Source organism: Nicotiana tomentosiformis, chromosome 11 (assembly GCF_000390325.3).
Source record: "Nicotiana tomentosiformis chromosome 11, ASM39032v3, whole genome shotgun sequence".
Lineage (NCBI taxonomy): Eukaryota > Viridiplantae > Streptophyta > Magnoliopsida > Solanales > Solanaceae > Nicotiana > Nicotiana tomentosiformis.
The window spans coordinates 38,245,748-38,263,499 of record NC_090822.1 but is presented as its reverse complement, the minus strand read 5'-3'; the positions used below and the strand labels follow the sequence as shown (position 1 = coordinate 38,263,499).

The 17,752-nt window shown below is 39.3% G+C and overlaps 1 protein-coding gene and 1 long non-coding RNA gene across 6 annotated transcripts in view; one reads left to right on the top strand and one right to left on the bottom strand.

Moving 5' to 3' along the window:
- LOC104113532 (protein TRANSPARENT TESTA 9) overlaps positions 1 to 17,365 on the bottom strand; it is a 50,685-nt gene extending 33,320 nt beyond the window's left edge. For 2 of the 3 annotated variants that reach the window (XM_070187988.1, XM_070187989.1), the window contains exon 1: positions 16,893 to 17,365. In XM_070187988.1, coding sequence (XP_070044089.1) covers positions 16,893 to 16,945 — 53 coding nt within the window. In that variant the 5' untranslated portion in view covers positions 16,946 to 17,365. Of the gene's footprint in view, positions 1 to 1,196; positions 1,440 to 16,892 lie in introns of all 3 variants that reach the window. The other variant, XM_070187990.1, reaches the window with a different exon arrangement.
- On the top strand, positions 15,355 to 16,539 carry LOC104085611 (uncharacterized). Of its 3 annotated transcripts, XR_011411836.1 has the most exons (4): positions 15,355 to 15,376; positions 15,407 to 15,441; positions 15,726 to 15,847; positions 15,921 to 16,539. It is a non-coding gene; the product is annotated as an uncharacterized lncRNA (long non-coding RNA). The 3 variants fall into 3 exon arrangements; XR_011411837.1 differs by lacking the exons at positions 15,355 to 15,376; positions 15,407 to 15,441 and having other exon boundaries at positions 15,451 to 15,847; positions 15,921 to 16,366; positions 16,471 to 16,539; XR_011411835.1 differs by lacking the exons at positions 15,355 to 15,376; positions 15,407 to 15,441 and having other exon boundaries at positions 15,449 to 15,847.
- Positions 17,366 to 17,752: the final 387 nt, after the last annotated feature.

The window sequence follows — 17,752 nt, the reverse complement described above, 5'->3', positions numbered from 1 at the left end:
TTGGTAAAGAGCGTGTTGGGAGTGCGCAGCCTGTGTAATTACAAATTCCCCCATGTAAATTCAAATCTTGCTTGAGCATTGCATTTATATAAGTTCTAGCGGTAAAAATTGTACTCAAAGACCATATAACTCCCTTTGTGATTGTAGTGAGCAACTTTATTTTAATCTTAATTTTTCTTTTTGCAAGTCTGCAAAAAGCAATCAAGATATAGACCCATTAATGAAGCTATATTTCGGACAACATATTGAATAGTTAGTGGTGTTGGTTTGGGGAATGAAACTTGTAAATAAGTTTTGCAAAAGATCTAGACAAGCAAGAAAAGTTTATACTTCTAGGAATTAAATAAGTGATATTAATAGCTATTTAGAGTGGACAGAGGGTAATAGGTATTTTATTAAACACATCATACATAGCGTAATAATAATATCTTGAACTTTACGTTATGTGTTATATTAAAACTAGTTATTGATCTTAAAAACTAACAAAGCATTAAAATTATTTCGACAACTTTAGTATTGAAGCTTTTATGCTGGTGCAAGAAGACAAATGAGTTTTCGTTTTTTGGAGTCCAATGTAAATTATCCAGCAACTAATAAATGCATGAGTTTTCAGCATAAAATACTGAAGAACATTGACTATTGGATATGATGGACTGTCTTCAAAGTATTGAAATTTATAGTTGAGAGTCTAACGTTGGCACCGGAAGTATGACCTAGCAAATGAGTCAACCAGTTCAACAAAAGCACTAGCAGTGGTAAAGGCCAAAAGTAAACAAAATCCCAAGGATTGCTAGATTTTAGACGCGAAACACAACTCAAGATGTGCTATAGTGAAAAATTTTGCAAAGGAATAAAACATAAAAAGATATACACGTGTAAATGTATGTAAAAGAACTATAAATGCAACCAATAAATGAACACATAAAGAAATAGAAATAAAACTACAAGTAAAATATATGAAGTGAAAAAATTTAAAGTTAAAAACATCTTAATCTATTTTACTAGGAAGCAAAGATATTGTTTTAAGCTTCTAATTAGGTTAAATGACTAGTTTTTATATTAAGTTTCTAGATTCTATTCCTAGAAAATAACATATCAATCTAATATCTTAACGATTAATATGTCAATTTACTAGCATATTTGTTGCTTAGTGTTGTGCTACTCAAGAGAGAGTTTATAGGCAATGAGAGACACACCTCAGTGAGTTTGTCCTGCACAAAAGCTATGCAAGGAGAAGCGCCAACCTGAAGTGCGCTTAGCTTCAAGTCACATCACATTCTTTCTTTAAAACTTTCTCTCACAAATTTACCCATTGGTCTAGGTGTTGGCTTATACTTCCTTCTCATTTCTAATCGTTCTCTTCCAATGCATAAATTATTTGATTAACTGATTAACTCCTTGATCACCAAGCAATCACGATTCCCTAGCCTTTATGGTATCTGCAAACATATGAGCACATAATGGAATTCCTTCCAACTCAACACTTTTGTGGCAATCGGAAATGGTATGAAAGCGAGATTTTGGATAGACCAACGTTGGTTGGGCCCATCAGCTCTAAAGGATCAATATCCAACTCTTTTCACTGTGGTGCAAGACTATGAAGCCTCAGTTTCAGATTACATATCAGAATAGGGTTGGAATATCATATTTAGATGGATTATAAATGATTGAAAATGGCCAACCAATCCTCACTTCTATGCAACTTCATAACTCACCACTCTTAATGCCAAAGACCTGTGCTCTAACTTGGAAATGGGATGCCAAAGGGAAACTCTCTGTTAAGTCATGCTACTACCATAAACTAAAACCTCTTCCCTTGGACTATTGGTCCCGGAAATGTATTTCGAAAAATAACACACCTTTGAAGGTGGAACGCTTTACCTGGTTGGGGTGAGGAAAGCATGTCTCACGTACGCAACCTACATAAAATGCGAATTTACATTTGCAGCAGGTTTCCACTTTGCAAAAACTATAATGAAGATGCTAGCCACCTTCTTCTCTATTCTTCCTTCACGTCATAGATATGGAGCTTCATTTCAACATTCTAAGAGTCATATGAGCAATGCCAAGGGCAACAATGGACTTGATGCAAAGCTAGCACTTGGAGGATTTGGGAAAGGCTGCACCCAAGGGTGTGGCCTATTGGTCAATTAAGTGGGTTGAGAACCTGATGTCTCAGATTCAAATCTCAGCGGAGACAAAAACGCTAGATAATTTTTTCTCATTTGTCCAAGCCTTGGTGGATAGACTTACCTGGTAACTGTTGCGGGTTGGAGATAGTAGATATTCCCTGGAATTAGTCAAGGTGCGCAAGTTGGCACGAACACTACGGTTATCAAAACAAAACTAAAAATCTGGAACTCTTTTTCCTAAGCAATATGGTGGACTATCGAGAAGGAGAAGAATGCAAGAATTTTTTACAGCAAAATAGAATCCATTATTACTATTAAGTACAGATGTCCATCTTTAATTTATTTTTTTGTTGCAATATGGCGATTGCAAATGATATAGATGCCATGATTGACCCTTTAGGCTCAGGACAATTTGCAAAGGAGAGGCTTTTCCTTGTGTAGGATGTGCTTTTTTTACAACATTGAGCAGGAAACAATTGAGCATCTTTTCCTACATTGCAAATTTTCAAGACAATGTTGGGAGCTTTTCCTTAAGGGTGTATCTCTAGGTATACCACAGAAGATCAATAGCTTTCTGGAAGTCTGGCAGTCTCAAAGAGTTAAAAGGAATTTGAAGCAGATACAGAGGACTATTCCCAATTGTATATTGTGGACTGTTTGGCTGAAAAGAATCAAGGCACGCTTGGAGAGGAGGAGGCTACAGATTCCTAGAGTCAAAAACAAATGTATCAAGAATTTATATTTTTGATGTTACGTAGTACTCTAGATAGGATGGACTAGTATTTGGACTTTCTGTATCTTTTAAGGGTCATTACTTTTTTTTCATCCGATCTCTAGCCGAGGGTCTATCGGAAACATCCTCTCTGCCCTTCCAGGGTAGGGGTAAGACTGCGTACATCTTACCCTCCCCAGACCCCACTTGTAAGAAATTACTGAGCTTGTTGTTGTTGTTGTATCTTTTAGGGGGGAACATGTAGTATGAACGGTGAAAGTGCCTCAGGCTTGTTTTGTGCCTGTTTCTATAGAATCTGTACCATCTTGGTACTAGTTTAATAAAAGATTGTACCTATCGAAAAAAATGATACCTTTTAGGCTCATTACATAATTCGTGATGTAGCTATCTTGTACATTTTTCAGCATCTTCTTGCTGCTAATCTTCAATATACCACTTTTAACAATCAAAAATATTATTTGATTATATGAAAAATACCAGATTACATAATTATTATGTCATGAGTCCATTGTGGTTTGTTTGTACTTAACCCAAAGTACTCTCTCTGTCCTTGCGGTATATGATTTGGCATGGATTTATGAAAGAAAAAAAGACTTTTGAGTCTTGTAGTCTAAAACAAGCTATATACATTTGGGTGGCTATAAATCAACTCATTATTACTGCTCAAAAAATTTGGTAGTATCATCTCAGATTTAAACTCTTTCTCTATCAATAATTGGGAGATTTCTCCTGATTAGAGTTCTATGAATTTACCAAGAGAAACGAAGTGGAACTCTATAGCCAAATGATATTTCCTCATATTCCCTCTCTTCCGAGCAACAACAATAACAACAATCCAGTGAAATTCCACAAATGGAGTCTGGGGAGGATACGTGTACGCAGACTTTATCCCTGCCCCGGAGGAGTAGAGGGGCGGCTCAAGAAGACAAAAAGAGACAATAAATGAGTAACAGCAACTCCCTCTCTTCCGAGCAAAATTGTTAAATGTGTAGATTTAACAATTTACGTTAAAGTACTGACTTGGGAAATGTGCCAACTATATCTCTCTCTCTCTTTGTAACATGCTCCGGCAATATTTCTTTCCGTTTACACTCCGACTTCTTTTAAAGTACAATGGAAAACAAAATCTTTTTCATTTCAGGTGAAAAATCTTTCGAACTTATAGACTACGGTGAAGGGTGGTTTGTGTTGATTGAAAGAGGCAGAAGATTTTCAAGCAGGATTAAAATCGATGAAGAAAACCTTAGATGGGTTTGTGATGTTCTTAATCAAGCATCAAAGAGAACAGGGAACAACTACAGACGATGGGGGAGGAAGTCACATGCATACATCTACATAGCCTTTCAGAACTTCAATATGTATGGCCGTTACATGCGTATTGAAACATTGCAGGGGATTAGGAAATCAGCAGTAATAGTTCCTGAACCAGACAACAGGGGATGGGGAGACATAGCTGGGAAAATTTTACATTTTCTCGGGAAGCATACAACAAATAGATTCAAGCATTCTAACACTCCTCAGACGAAGTCTTATATCGATACCGCCAAAATTGCCCAATGGCCGGAGTTAGCGAAATTCCCAGCGACGGTGGTTGATAAGGTGATCAAGGTCAACCCAGCAACAGAAGATAGCAATCACCAGTTTTTATCGAGATGCTTGGTTGGAACTTTCAATGATTCTTTTAATCACAACCCAAATCAGGAGGTGATTCAAAAATGGTTCTTGAATAGATGGAAGATTTGTGCTGGCATGAAAGTTACCCCTCTTCTCCCACAACCAATTTCTGTTTGAGTTACCATCGAGACAAGAAGTCGTGAGAGTTCAGGCTGGTGAATGGTTCTGGAATGGACGACGTCTAACTTTACAGTGGTGGTCACCTTTAACAGGAACCGAGTTGGCCAGGCAGAAATCCAAGAGATCTGAGCATAAATGGGTCAAAGCTTTTGGGATTCCTCTCCATGCGTGGTCACTTGATACCTTCAAAACAATTGGGGATCTCTGCGGTGGTTTCATAGGTATTGATGAGGATACAAAGCATCGAAGTCATCATTATTGGGCGAGAATTTGTGTCAACATCTCTGATTGTAAATGCCCAGAGAAGATTGAGCTCGATGTGGAGCACTGGAGGTACGAATTTTCAGATCTAAAAGATGTTACCGCCACCCCAAAGCCAATCCTAGTCTTTAAACTTGCCGGAGAAGAAGACGCAGGGTGCTCGTCAGTCAAAAGAACAGTGGGTACATCGAGTTTGGGGGTTGAAGAATCTGTCTATTCGAAGCACGTGGGTAGACAGGTGGCTGCAGAACACTTTTAATTCAAACCATCCGGGCCGGGTCTCAAAAGATACCACCAAGGTAAATGGTTTAATTAAGGGCAAGGAGAAATTAAACTTGGGCCCAGCTTCCGTAGTCCCATTTTATTCCAAAGGCCCAACAAAGAAGGCCCATACAAAGCTTATAACTAAGCCCTTACAGGAGTGGAGACCTAGAACAGCTGCACCAGATATCTGTTTTCAATATGGACCTAAAAGCCTCTGTATACTACCAATGCCTCTCCATCACAAATTCTGCATCAACCCCAAGTCGATAACACCATCATCATCGCACAGTCACTGCATGCAACAACTGTTAGTTTACAGATATGTATAGTGTAGTCTTGTCCCACATTGGAAGAGGAGTAATATCTCCTTGTAGTGTATAACTATAAATAGGAACCTCTTGTATTGTATTTATCATCCAATATCAATAACATATTTTCTCTCGTTCCTTCTCACATGGTATCAGAGCATTAGTGAGAAAAGATCGATGTGCGTCATTCCAGCGTTAACCGGGAAGAAAGAACTTAGTCATCGTGCAATTTTTCCGGTGACCTAAGGCTTGTCTAAGTGAAAGTCACTTTCTGTCAGTGTTGTGCTAAAACCAACACCACCACGAGGTAGATCACCCTCCGACGACCAACCCCTGAAATTTTATCCGGCAGAAAAACCGCCACGCACCTCCACGCGCCGGCAACAACTTTTCCGGCGAGGGTTCCGGCTATTTTTTCGCGAAGCTTCTTCAGGACAGTGTGCTCTCCTCAAAATTCCGAGCCTACCCATCTAATTCAAATCAAATTCCGACCACTTTTATATTTTTCCGACGTGAACAGTGACCTTTCCGGCCATTTTTTGAAAACATTTCTTCATGACAGCTTGCTCGCAAAGGAATTCCGAGTCTATCCATCCTGGTTACGACAAATTCCGACAACTTTGGAATTTTCTGGCGAGCTGCAGTATTTCCGGCGTGAACAGTGTTTTCGGCACAAAACAATGCTCTGTTTTCCTGTTGTAAACAGTGTTTTTCAAGCCGTTTCTTCAGTTTTCTCACAGGAGTTACATATTTTCACTATTTAAAGTTAACCCTACTACTACAAATTGTAGCGACATGGGAACCGATGCTTTGAATAGTCGGATGGTTTCTTTAGCAGAGTATATTGAGTTCCTTAGGTATAAAGCATGTAAGCAGACATCTTCTAAAATAGCTTATGTTATTCAAACAGGTAATAGCGTGACTTGTTTCTCCTAATCTTCATCCTCTGAGTCTTGGGTCATTGATTCAGGTGCATCAGATCATATTTCTAGTAACAAATCTCTTTTCACTACTATTTCGTATTCTCAATCTCTTCCAAAAGTCACAATGGCCAATGAGTCTCAAACCATGGCAACTGCAATAGGTCAAGCAAGCCCACTTCCTTCCTTACCTTTAGATTCAGTCCTTTATGTTCCCAATAATCCTTTTAATCTCATAGATGTTAGTCGCTTAGCCAAATCACTTAAATGCGTTGTTTTATTTCTTGATGACCATATTTTTATACAGGAACGCAGTACGGGCGGATCATTGGTACCGGGCGTGAATCAAACGGGCTTTATTACCTTATCCTTGCTAAATCACATGGACTCACATCTTGTCTTCCTTCTAAAACTTGCCCTGTTACTGATTCACCAGATTTATTACATAAACGGTTGGGACATCCCAGTTTGTCAAAACTTCAGAAAATGGTATCATGTTTATCTCACTTGTCAGCTCTAGAGTGTGAGTCATGTCAGCTCGGTAAGCATACCCGCTCCCATTTCCCTCGGCGTCTTGAGAATCGAGCAGAGTCACCTTTTACTTTAGTCCATTCAGATGTTTGGGGTCCTAGTCGAGTCAGTTCCACCTTGGGATTCCGCTACTTTGTCAGTTTCATTGATGATTATTCCAGGTGCACTAGGATATTTTTGATAAAAAATCGATCTAAGCTATTTTCTATTTTCCAGACCTTCCACGCTGAAATTCAAAATCAATTTGGGGTTTCTATTCGCACATTTCGTAGTGATAATGCCCGAGAGTATTTGTCTTCCCATTTCAGCAGTTTATGAAATCTCATGGGATTATTCATCAAACATCTTGTCCGTACACATCTCAACAAAATGGGGTAGCTGAAAGAAAGAATAGACATCTTATTGAAACTGCTCGTACCCTACTCATACAATCTCATTCTCCGTTGCATTTTTTGGGGGGGTGCAGTTCTTACATCTTGCTATCTTATTAATCGTATGTCATCTTAAGCTATCCAGAACCAAGTTCCATTCTCTGTCATGTTTCCCCACTTACCTTTGTTCTCTCTTCCACCTCGTATCTTTGGAAGCACTTGTTTTGTCCATAACCTTACTCCAGGAACAGATAAGTTAGCTTCTCGTACTCTTAAGTGCGTATTTCTGGGTTTCTCGAGAACACAAAAAGGGTATCGATGCTACTCTCCTGACCTCCAGCGGTACCTTATGTCCGCTGATGTTACCTTCTTTGAAACCCAATCATACTTCACAGGTTCAGGTCATCTCTTAGATATTTCTGAGGTACTACCAGTTTCATCTTTTGGAGATTCAGTCACTCCAGCTCCACCACCTACAGCTCCAGTTGTAGCTCCACCACCTATAGTTTCGGTTGTACCACCTACAGCTCCGGTTGTAGCTCCACCACCTATAGCTCCAGTTCCTCCACATAATCCAGTTCAACTTTCTGCAACTCCACCACTCTTGACTTATCATCGTCGTCCACATCCAGCATCAGGCCCAGGTGATTCACGCCCCGCATTAGATTCTGCATCTACTGCGGATTTGTCTCCTCTTAGTCAACCAATTGCACTCCGCAAAGGTGTACGATCCACACTTAATCATAATCCCCACTATGTCGGTTTAAGTTATCATCGTCTGTCGTCACCTCATTATGCCTTTATATCTTCTCTGTCCACTGTTTCTATCCCTAAGTCTACAGGTGAGGCACTATCTCATCCAAGATGGCGACATGCTATGATTGACGAGATGTCTGCTTTACATGCGAGTGGCACTTGGAAGCTTGTTCCTCTTCCTGCAGGTAAGTCTACTGTTGGTTGTCGTTGGGTTTATGCAGTCAAAGTCGGCTCGGATGGCCAGGTTGATCGGCTTAAGGCTCGTCTTGTTGCAAAAGGATATACTCAGATTTTTGGGCTTGATTATAGTGATACTTTCTCTCCCGTGGCTAAAGTAGCATCTGTTCGTCTCTTTTTGTCCATGGCTGTTGTACGTCATTGGCCTCTTTATCAGTTAGACATTAAGAATGCTTTTCTCCACGGTGATCTTGAGGAAGAAGTTTATATGGAGCAACCACCTGGTTTTGTTGCTCAGGGGGAGTTTAATGGTTGTGTGTGCAAATTGTGCAGGCCACTATATGGTTTGAAACAGTCCCCTCGAGCTTGGGTTGGTAAGTTCAGCACAATTATTCAGGAGTTCGGCATGACTCGTAGTGAGGCTGATCACTCTGTGTTCTATCGACATTCTGCTCCTAATCTGTGTATTTATCTAGTGGTTTATGTTGATGATATTGTTATTACTGATAATGATCAGGATGGTATTACTAATCTGAAGCAACATCTCTTTCAGCACTTCCAGAATAAGGATCTGGGCAGATTGAAGTATTTTCTAGATATTGAGGTCGCTCAGTCTAGCTCAGGTATTGTTATTTCACAGCGGAAGTATGCCTTAGACATTCTTGAGGAGACTGGAATGATGGGTTGCAAACCTATTGACTCTCCTATGGATCCGAATGCTAAGCTTCTGCCTGGACAGGGGAGCCTCTTAGAGACCCTACGAGATATAGGAGGTTGGTTGGCAAATTGAATTACCTCACAGTGACTAGACCTGACATTTCTTTTCCGGTGAGTGTTGTAAGTCAGTTTATGGATTCTCCTGTGATAGTCACTGGGATGCAGTTGTTCGCATTCTTCGGTATATAAAGTCAGCTCCAGGCAAAGGATTACTATTCGAGGATCGAGGCCACGAGCAGATTGTTGGGTACACAGATGTTGATTGGGCAGGATCACCTTTTGATAGACGTTCTACGTCTGGATATTGTGTTCTAGTAGGAGGTAATTTGGTCTCGTGGAAGAGCAAGAAACAGAATGTAGTTGCTCGATCTAGCGCCGAAGCCGAATATCGGGCCATGGCTATGGCGACGTGTGAGTTAGTTTGGGTCAAGCAGTTGCTCAAGGAGTTAAAGTTCGGAGAAATCAGCAAAATGGAACTAGTGTGTGATAACCAAGCTGCTCTTCATATTGCGTCAAATCCGGTGTTCCATGAGAGGACTAAACACATTGAGATCGACTGTCACTTTGTCAGAGAAAAAATACTTTCAGGAGATATTGTTACAAAGTTTGTAAAGTCAAATGATCAACTAGCAGATATTTTCACTAAGTCTCTTACTGACTCTCGTATTAGTTACATGTGTAACAAGCTCGGTACATATGATGTGTATGCACCGGCTTGAGGGGAAGGGTTAGTTATAGCTATAAATAGGGACCTCTTGTATTGTATTTATCATCCAATATCAATAACATATTTTTTCCCGTGCCTTCTCACAACAACTATTAATCATTCTGAAGTGGATGAAGATGCGGACGACGAAGCTGACAACTTCATCAACAACCATAGGGGCTTTCCCCACAGTTTAAAATGGTCAGATGTTGCCTCAACAACTTCAGCATGCTCAGTCACTGATTATTCATCTTCTTCTTATAATGACATGTTGTTAGCCTGGCATGATGATTAGCATCGGCAATTGCAAGAAATTCAGCAACCTGCAGTCATTGAGACCTCGAGATGGACCAAATTAGTAATAGGAAAATCTTGCAAAGCTTTTGGGATAAATGTAACTGGTTTTGAACATAAGATTTTTGAATTAATTATGAGAATGGATCAGAGACGTCAGGCTCAGATGCAAAGTAAAGGGGAATCAGCAAGTAAGAAGAAGGAAAGGGGAAGCAGAAGTGCAAAACTTTATCTGTGGTATCAACAATGATGGCGGCAGTAGAAGTGGTAGGGGCAGGTACTACAAAGCAACACCCAGATGAAAGTCAAAGTTCTCAGTTGGAACATTAAGGGGATTTAATGACAAGAATAAAAGGAACACTCTCGACTCATTAGTTCGAGAATGGAGAGCAGACATTGTGTGTCTTCAGGAAACCAAAATGGAAGACATTCCTGCAAGTATGTTTTATCAAATATGGGGGAATAGATGGGTTGAATGGGCAGAATTGAAGGCATCTGGAACCAGGGGTGGTATTGTAGTTATGTGGGACAGAAGGTTTTGGAAATGTAATGATTTTCACCAAGGCAGCTTTCTCAATCACATGCTTTCTTGAAAGTTTACAAGAAGGTTTCAGATGGGCTTTCACAGGTGTGTATGGTCCACACACCAATGCAGAGAAGAAGGAATTGTGGCATGAACTACGAGCTGTTAGAGGTATATGGAGTGACCAATGGGTGGTTGGAGGGGATTTTAATGTATGTAGATTCGAAAATGAAAGACTCAACTGCACTAGAAGATCCAGGGCTATGAGGAATTTTTCAGATATTATTATGGACCTGCAGCTATTAGATTTACCTCTCCAAGGGGCACAATACACTTGGGCAAGGGGGGAGGATTGTTTACAGGCCTCTAGGATTGATAGGTTCCTTATATCCTCTGAGTGGAATCAAAGCTTCAAAGCAATCAATCAGTTGGCCCTCCCAAGAGCTCTCTCTGATCACAAACCTCTTCTGCTAGAGAGCGGGGAATGGGACACACCACCTTCTTATTTCAAGTTCGAAAACATGTGGCTGCAAAAAAAAGGGTTCATTGACATGGTGAAGGAGTGGTGGCAGAGTTACCTCATAAGTGGCAGCACAGATTTTATACTAGTACAAAAATTGAGGAATTTAAAAAAGGACATAAGCAATTGGAATAGAGATGTCTATAGCAAAGTGGAAGCAAAAAGAACTAAGGCCTTGGAGGAGCTCTCAGTTTTAGATCAGACAACAGAAAACAGAGCTCTAACACAAGCTGAGAAGCAAATGGTAGTAAACCTGAAAGTGGAACTAATGGAATTGGCTAAAGCTGAAGAAATCTCATGGAGGCAAAAATCAAGATGTTTGTGGCTCAAAGAAGGAGACAGGAACACAAGATCCTTCCAAACAATTGCAAACTCACACAGGAGGAACAACAATATTGACAAGCTCAAAGTGGATAATGAAATATCAGATGATAAGGATGTGATCAAAGAAGAGATTTTGAACTATTACCAGAACTTGTACACTGAGAGTGAAACCTAGAGGCCCAGTGCTAATTTTGATGATGTTGCCAGATTATCAAGTGAAGACCGGGAGATGTTAGAAAAAACTTTTGAGGAACAAGAAGTGCATGCCGTTGTCCAGTCATGCGCTCCAGATAAAGCACCCGGTCCAGATGGATTTAGTATGGCCTTCTTTCAAAAGACATGGGACTTTATCAAGCCAGAGGTGATGGGGTGCTCAACCACTTTCACCAGCAGTGTTACATGGTGAGATCATGTAATGCATCTTTCATCACTCTGATCCCCAAAAAGAAAAGAGCAATTGAACTCAGAGATTATAGGCCTATTAGTCTCATTGGAAGTATTTACAAGATTACAGCGAAGTTACTGGCAGAAAGGCTGAAGAAGGAAATTGGGAAGCTAGTCTCAACCATCAGAATGCCTTCATTAAACACAGACAAATAACTGATGCAGCTCTCATTGCCAATGAGGTACTAGACTGGAGGATTAAAAGCGATGAACCTAGGGTTATGTGCAAGCTAGATATTGAGAAGGCTTTTGATCAACTTAATTGGTCTTACCTTATCTCTATTTTAAGGAAGATGGGATTTGGGGAAAAGTGGATCAAGTGGATCAGATTTAGTATTTCAACAGTGAAATACTCAATTATTGTTAACAGAGGACCTGTGGATTTTTTCTCTCCGCAAAAAGGGATAAGGCAGGGAGATCCACTCTCGCCTTTCCTTTTCATCCTAGCCATGGAGGGACGGAGCAAAATGTTGGAAAAAGCCAGACAAATGCAATGGATCCAGGGTTTCAGTGTTGGTTCAAATGCTGAGAACACTGTCAAAGTATCACATCTGTTGTATGTCGATGATACTTTGATCTTCTGTGAGGCAGAAAGATCTCGAATGCTATACTTGAATCTGACTTTTCTGCTATTTGAGGCTTTATCAGGGCTACATGTCAACAAGTTGAAAAGCATCATCTATCCGATAAACAATGTGCCAAACTTAGAGGAGTTGTCTAGTATCGTGGGCTGTACAATTGGAGCACTTCCTACGACCTACCTAGGTCTCCCATTGGGGGCTAAATTCAAGAGTTGCGAGGTATGGAATAGAGTCATTGAGAAATTTGAGAAGAGATTAGCATCATGGCAGATGCAATATCTATTTATGGGTGGTAGGTTAACTCTCATAAATAGTGTGCTCGATAGTATCCCTACATATCACATGTCTTTGTTCCCCATTCCCAAAAAGGTGCTAAATCAACTAGACAAGATCAGGAGGAATTTCTTATGGGAGGGGAACAGCAACTCTCATAAGTTCCACCTGATAAAGTGGAACAAGGTCATGCAACCAAAATACAAAGGAGGTCTAGGTATCAGAGACTTAACCATCCACAACAAAAGCTTGCTAATAAAATGGTTATGGAGATATGACACAAGTGATTCAAGCCTCTGGAAGGAGGTAATCAACGCCAAGCATGGGAAGAGAGATAATTGGAGCACTAAAATTGCCATTGCACCTTATGGGGTTGGGCAATGGAAGTACATCAGCAAACTTGGACATGAATTTGTCCAGAATGTTCACTACAAAGCAAGGAATGGAGCACATATCAAATTGTGGAAAGACAAATGGATCAGCAACACCCCACTCATGTTTGAATACCCCACCATTTTCCAGATTGTCCTTGATAAGGATTCCTCAATTGCCCAGAACAGAACTGGCAATATTTGGGATGTGCACCTCAGAAGATCTATACAAGATTGGGAAATGGACAGCTTGATGGACATGTTAGCCAGAGTGGAGGTCTTCACCATCGATGAGAATCTACCTGACACTAAGAAGTGGGAGAACAAAGGCATCTTTACAGTGAAAGAATGCTGTAAGCACATCTGTACTCAGAACCAGGTATTTGACTCAGACCCTTGGCCATGGAGACTAATATGGAAGACCAAACTACCCACCAAGGTTATTTGTTTCAGCTGGATTGCTCTATATGAAGCCTACTGAACACAGGATAATCTCAATAGAAGAGGCTTTCAACTGGTCAACAGATGCTACATGTGTAAGGAAAGCTCAGAGAATGTCAGTCATCTGCTCTTGCATTGCCCAGTTGCCACTGATTTGTGTAACATGTTTTTTTGTCTTTTCGGCTTGAACGGGGTCATGTCATTGTATATTAGAGAGGCATACACAAGCTGGAGTCTTTGGGAAGTTGATAAGGCCATCAAGGAGATCTGGTTAATGATTCCTGCAGTTATTTTTTGGAGTTTGTGGAATGAAAGGAACCAAAGATGCTTTGATGGAATCTTAACTCCAAATCACACACTTAAAGCTAATTGTTTGTTCACCCTTTTTAGTTGGGTAAAGTTAACCCCTGTAATTAGCACTGACCACCTTTTGAACTTTGTTAGCTCCTTAGTTATAGTTTAGCACATCGTAAAGGGGCTTACAAACTCTTGTTTTTCTGTATTTTTGTCTTCTTATTTTGTAAGTATTGCATCTACTTGATGCCTTTCTAAAGAAATACCTTACTTCATCAAAAACAAATTGTTAAATGTGAAAAACATTGCAAGAACTAAATCATAAATACTAGGAGGATAGAACACAATCACAAAATACACACAGAAGCTCAACCAACTCGGGAGATAATAAGAAAACATCAAATTGACCAAATATTGTGGCCAATTCACTTATCCTCTTCTTAATTAAATAAAAGCATCTAAATTTGATTCAATTTTTCAGTCAAAATGGGGCCAAATGTAGACGACAAGAGCAAAGCGCCTCGATTATATTACTCATCTGTAATAAAATGAATAAAATCCAATAAAGCCTCGGCTAGCTCTACCATGTCAAGGTGAAGTTCGTACAACTAGAAGATCTTCAAGTTCAACTTGCATTTAAGTATTTATGCTTCCAACACATATCTTAGTGCTCTTCTTACTTGTGACTACATAGAGGGCAGTTTCCACTCACTAGTGGTGAGTAAATATTTTAAATTTTTTATTTTTTATAATAGTGGCGTCCGGCCCAACTTGGGAACATCTGGACTATCCCTCATAAATACAACAACAACATACCCAGTAATATCCCACACCGTGGGGTCTGGGGAGGGTAGTGTGTACGCAGACCTTACACCTACCTTGTGAGGATAAAGAGGTTGTTTCCAATATACCCCGACTCAGGAAAGCATAAGCACCACATTAATGAAAATATAGACAAAAAGGGACAGTACCAAAAAGCCATATAAAAGCAGAATAAAAACAACAAGACAGTACGGTAATCAACAATGAAAGAAAACACCGGTTAGTCATAAAAACCCACTACAACAGAAAGCGAGACTGTGTGCCAGTACTACTGTTATGAACACTCTAGACTACCTACTCTACTACCCTAATCCTCGACCTCCATATCTTCCTATCAAGAGTATCGGTCAGCTAAAGTTGCGCCATGTCTTGCCTAATCACCTCTCCCCACCTCTTCTTTAGCCTACCTCTACCTCTCCGTAGGCCCTCCAATGTCAACCTCCCACACCTCCTCACCGGTGCGTCTGTGCTTCTCCTCCTCACATGACCAAACCACCTAAGTCACGCTTCCCGCATCTTGTCCTCAATAGGGGCCACACCCACCTATTGGGAATCTATATATATATATATATATATATATATATATATATAAAGTTGGGAATTTGCCAGCTGATGTGACACCCCTGTATAGCCAGCTTTCACATTTATCTTTTTCTGATTTTTTTGAATTTTTCTGTTATTTCACTCCTTCACTCCATTTATTTCTAATAATATTTTATTAGCCCACTACTCAAAATAATAAGTGCTACTAAACAGCCCAAAACATTAAGCCCAATAGCCGTTTTGTTTTACCCTTTCACAATAAAAGTCCAGATAGACGTTTTGTTTCCTCTTACCCCACATTCTGAGCAACTCTTCCCTCAAAGGTCAGAGCTTCCTCCAAGGTAAAATTGCCAGCCTTTCTTCAGTTCATGGCATGGTATAGCCGTTTGATTTTTCCAGCTATCTTCACCTAATAATTCTCCATTCATCCTCATAATTTCTAATTACAATGATATTTAATATGTATTAATTTCTGATTATTAGATTGATGATTAATCTTGTGCCTATTGATACTCTTTTTTGATGGACTATATATAGATGGTGATGAATGTTGTTCATACTGTAACTTGCTTGCTTTCTCTTGCTTTTCCTTATTTTCTTAGAATGACATACTCTTTTCTTTCAGAGTTGGGTCTTCGGAGGGATGATCGGTTGATAAAGGTTAGAATTTGTAGAATGTGGGATTCTTTTAATCCCAAGAAAAATGGAGAGTTGATTGGCTTGGATATGATATTTATTGACGAAAAGGTACCTACATGATTTTTAATCTTTTATATGTAGATTCTCTTTGTGACTTTTAATCTCAAAATACTTGTATCAGGAAAATTTGATACATGCTACAATCAACAAGAAACTATATAACAAGTTTAAGGATAAGTTGACTGAAGGTTCTTTGTCTATTATCAAGAACTTCAAAGTTGTTGAAAGTAGTGGTGGATATAGGCCTGTTGAAAGTAATTTTAAAATTAATTTCTTACTTAAAACTGTCGTCAAGAGTCTTGAGGAAGATATTGTTAGTATTCCTATAAATGGATTTCAGTTTATCACACCAGATATGATTGACTCAAGGGTGAACAATAACACTGTGTTATCAGGTATATTTATTATAATGTTTTGCTATCTTTTTTTAAATATCCATGTAATTCTGAAATAACTACTTTATGCTCTTCATTTGTAGATGTGGTGGGTTGTTTGTGCGGTGTTGGAGACATGGAGACTGCTGGCTCGAGGTGGAAAAAAAAGGGACATTCAAATTGTTACTGATTAGTGAGTCGCTTTCATTTTATGTTCCTTTAATTTGTAAATCCTCCAGAACTTTCATTTCCTATTATGTTTCAATGCCTCTTCCTCAATTCATCTTTCTGTTGTAGTTCTGTCAAAGCAAAAATTACTTTATGGGAAGAATTTGGTGAGAAATTCGATCCTTATTTGTACAAGAAGGATTCTGGCCCGTACCAACAATTAAAGAATTCCGTGGTAATTGCTTTAGATTTAATGATTAAAGTTATATATTCTGTTACTTTGAATATTAGAATAAAACTAATCATTATTGCATTCATTGTCAATAGGTGAGGTTAGCTCCACACTCTAAAACCACTTTGACTTTTACACATAACCATAATCCATTAGTAATTACCTTTAAATACACTTTTAAAATCAATGCTTTTGAATTCTATACATTAATCCAAGCATCATGATTCTACACCCTTCCAAAGATTAAAATATATCCACTAGTATACCTAACTCAATCAACTACACTTAATTTCAGTTTATAAGGAAAAAAACGAGTTACCTGAATTCATCCAAGGAGAACCGATCTCTGGATCTCCAAAAGGAGAACCACATGGCGTTTGCTAGCAATTTCAATAGCAACAAATCGTTGTCGCGATTTCACCACAGCTCATTCTCCGTGACTTCAATTCAGAAGTCACCGCATCTTTTGATCATTGATTTTGTAGTTGAATTCAAATTCTTCTTCACTGTAACACAGAGGTATGTATAGGTATAGAGATCGCAAGAGAGAAATTAGGGTTTGACAGAAGGCGAGTTTGAGGAAATCTAGATACACGCAGAAGTGCGTGTTTGTGTGTGCGTGCGAGATCGGAGAAGATTGATTGCCCTCTCCGGTGAATGGGAATGAAGGAGAATATGCCGATTAGAGATAATTCCGAAAGTGGAGCTTTCAGATTTCTGGCTTCTCTCGCTGTTGCCTGAATCCCGATGTGTATTTTCTTAATTAATTTACTTCCCAATTATTTGGTGTATTCAGTGTTAGGCTCGGGTAGATAAGCAGAGAAAAATGTGTTATGACACATTTATCCTTAATAGATAGAGAAAGATTCAAATTTACACTCTAAACTAAAAGCTCTTTAGAAAACCACCTATGAATTAAATTTGGGTGTAATTGGATATAGTGTAACGAGTTGACCGGTCATTTGTATAATTGCGCCTCGTTTCCCCTTTTGATATTTCACACATGTGTGTTTATGGTTTTATGACTTACGGGGTTGATTAGTTTCGTTCCGCGAAGACTTCGGTTTGATTTGGACCCTTTGATTCTTGGCTAGAAGCCTAAGTGGTTTATGTTGACCAATAGTTGACTTTTGTGAAAACGACCCCAGAACGGTGTTTTGATGGCTCTAATAGATTCGT